The 3,124-nt window shown below is 32.6% G+C and overlaps 1 protein-coding gene across 1 annotated transcript; it reads right to left on the reverse strand.

Annotated features, from left to right (window-relative positions):
• Positions 1-247: 247 nt before the first annotated feature.
• LOC107716240 (protein argonaute-3-like) lies at positions 248-2,757 on the reverse strand (the record flags this gene model as incomplete). The annotated part of the gene is made up of 3 exons (XM_016522627.1): positions 248-438; positions 582-766; positions 2,597-2,757. Coding segments are annotated over 3 exons (537 nt in total), but the record flags the coding sequence as incomplete, so codon positions are not given.
• Positions 2,758-3,124: the final 367 nt, after the last annotated feature.

Raw genomic sequence — 3,124 nt, forward strand, 5'->3', positions numbered from 1 at the left:
TATATATATATAAATAAAATATAGATGATTTGAAATGTTAAAAGCTTAAATTCTTAACTTTCAAATGTTAAAACTCTTAAGACATAAATACTAGTATTTTAACGTGTATCAAAATACCAAAATAGAATGATCAGATTTTAATTTTTTACTTTAATAGCCTATATTTCTGTCTTCATTTATATAGTTAAAGATACTATATAAAAACAAAGTTTTATTTTCTGTTCTGTTTATGTTTATGTTCTGTGAATCAAAACAAGGCTGGCAAAGAAGTTACAAACCGTTGATGCGGCACCAGGATGTTGTTGATGCCGCCGAGTTTGACGTTGATTTTGAGGCAGAGGTTGGAGAGCGTCTGAGGCGAGGTTTTCACCACATTCTTCACCTGAACACACTGAGTGGCCATTCCCAGCAGAGTATCTCCTACACGCTTCACTTCCGCTGGAGAGGCACAAAATCACTTTAGTATCACAGTAGGGCTGGGTGATATGGCCAAAAAAATTATCACAATAATTTTTTTCATACCAGTTAGTCTGAGGGCGTTTGGCAGGAGGGCGGATCTGCTCTGTGCGTGCCGTTCTTACCGTAGACGGGTGTTTTTCCAGGCAGGATGACGATGATGAGCTGCAGTCCGGAGTAGGTGTTCTTCAGGTGTCTGAACATGGGCTCCACGCTGTCGGCTCCCTGTGCGTACTTACAGAAACACGGCTGACCCTGGATCGGCATCCCAGCGTCCTTTGAGATCTTACGCAGCTGGTCCGTGAAACCCCTGTAGCAGTAGTAGCAGTATATTTTTATTTAATGCCATGTAAGCATCTTTTTCATGGCAAAATTTTCAACAATAAAAAAAAAAAAAATGCAAGTATAACAAATACAATAAAAACCAGCAAACAAACAAACACAAGTTATATTACACAAGATTTTTTACATTAACAAAATTATACTAAATAACTCTTTAAGTGAATTCACTTCATAAAAGAGTTTTCTACATACATTAAAAGCTGGACAGTCCAATAAAATATGTTTGACAGAAAGGGGAATCTTGCAAAACATACACTGAGTAGGGCCTTCACCTTTAAGCAAAAATGCATGAGCCAGTCTTGTATGACCTATGCAACATCTGGTAAATAACACTTGATCAAATCTAGTTTTAAAAGAGATAAAAAATCTGTTTCCGGATGTATTTCATGTAATTTGTGAAACCCCTGTAAGGAGAAATGTAATTAAGAAACATCTAAGTGTTGAATGTACTGCACTGGTGATAAAACCAAAACCACAATATTGCTTAGTGCAATTATCAAATCACAAAGGCTGCGATTTAATTAATAAGTATATGCACTGCGTGTTTTAGAGTGAAGCACCGTATTGTGTTCATACCTCCTTGTGGTTTTGCATCAAAATATAAAACAATTTAATTAAAATAAAATTACAATATAATAAATTATATTATTTTTCTGAATGCTCCTTTTTTATTTTACAGTTAAGCATTGTTACTTGTTATTTATTTAGTATTTTTACTTTTTATTTAGTGTATCTTTGAAATGTTTTATTGTATTATTATTTATTGTGAGGAGTGGGGTGAGGCTGGTGGAGTTTAATGATAAATTAACGAGCGACACCTGCACCACTCACCGGTCTCGAGTCCCACGGAGGAGCTCCGGAAAGATAAAAGGAGGAGTGACAACAGTGCAAGACGAGAGAGGACCAGGCCTGGACCTAGACTTTATTTTGTGTTTTGTGTGCGGCAGTTGTCCACGAGGGGCTGCAGCTTTACTTTCGTTTTGTGTTTGTCTATTTTGATTATTAAATTATTTGAATGTTCGCCAGTTCCTGCCTCCTCCTTCCCATATCTATAAACTGTGTTACATTTATATTATCATTATATTATTTTTCTTAAATACTCAACTTATTTGTAGTACAGTGAAATATTACAGCGGCAACATTTATGTTTTTTTTATTTAGTAATTAAATATACATTTAGTATTTTTACTTATTTTGTATAATATTAAATATATTTTCATATTGTCTTATTTATATTATTATTATACAGTATATTGTATTATAATTATATATTATAACTATATTATTATTATCCTTTTTTAATTCTTGATTTTACAGTGAAATACAGTATTACAATAGTAACATTTCTTATTTTTATTCAGTAATTTCTACTATTTATTCAGTATATTTTAAAATAATTTTATTATTATTATATTTTCTTAAATGGACAAATTTTTATTTTACAGTGAACTATTACAATAGTAACATTTCCTATTTTGTTTTAATTTAAATAATTTAGTAATTTTACTACAAAAGTAATGTTTTTATTTAGTATTTTCTATTTTATTTTTTATTATTTTGCTATTAATACTACTACTACTAATAATAATAACAATATAATTATTTTATAGCCATGCTGATATTTATTTATTTTATGAAATTTTGGTCAAATTATGCAGCCCTGCAAACAAACATGGATTTTTTCTTAAACCGCATTTTAAAAATCACAATTGCAATTTTTATTAGAAAATATGCGGCCCTGATACTTTTAAGCCAGAAGTAAGCCAGTGTTGACAGTCAGTAAGTTGTGGAGTCTTACTTGAGGATCTCTTCTCTGCACTGTCTCTGTGTGGCGAAGCAGGCGATGGCCCACATCTTGATCTCCACCCCGGTGTGGAACTGTTTCCCTCTCATGTCCCAAACTCCATGGCTGGGTGTGGCTACAGTGCGGTTCTGTAACGACAGCTCAAGGTTGATCTGCTGCACAGGACGTGTGAGAGCACAAACACAACAGCATACGTCTGACACTGACACTGAACGTGAGGAACTAATAAAGCTGCCCAGTGACTGAACTCAAAGAACTGTACAAGTACATTTCACAAAACAATCCTGTATACAGGGAAAATCTGAGACAATTATAACACACATAAAAATCTGAATCATAAGCTAGCATGATTACTACATTTCTACATTTTTGAAAATCAAATACTTGTGCTCACAATTATGTAAACATCCAAATTTTTATATATTATATGCACCACATATTTATAATCATTTTATATTATTATACATGAAAACTTATAACAATATTTAGAACAATTTTGTGAAAATCACTCAAAGTCGTATA

This window comes from Sinocyclocheilus rhinocerous, unplaced genomic scaffold (genome assembly GCF_001515625.1).
Source record: "Sinocyclocheilus rhinocerous isolate Xijiao unplaced genomic scaffold, SAMN03320098_v1.1 scaffold27453, whole genome shotgun sequence".
Classification (NCBI taxonomy): domain Eukaryota; kingdom Metazoa; phylum Chordata; class Actinopteri; order Cypriniformes; family Cyprinidae; genus Sinocyclocheilus; species Sinocyclocheilus rhinocerous.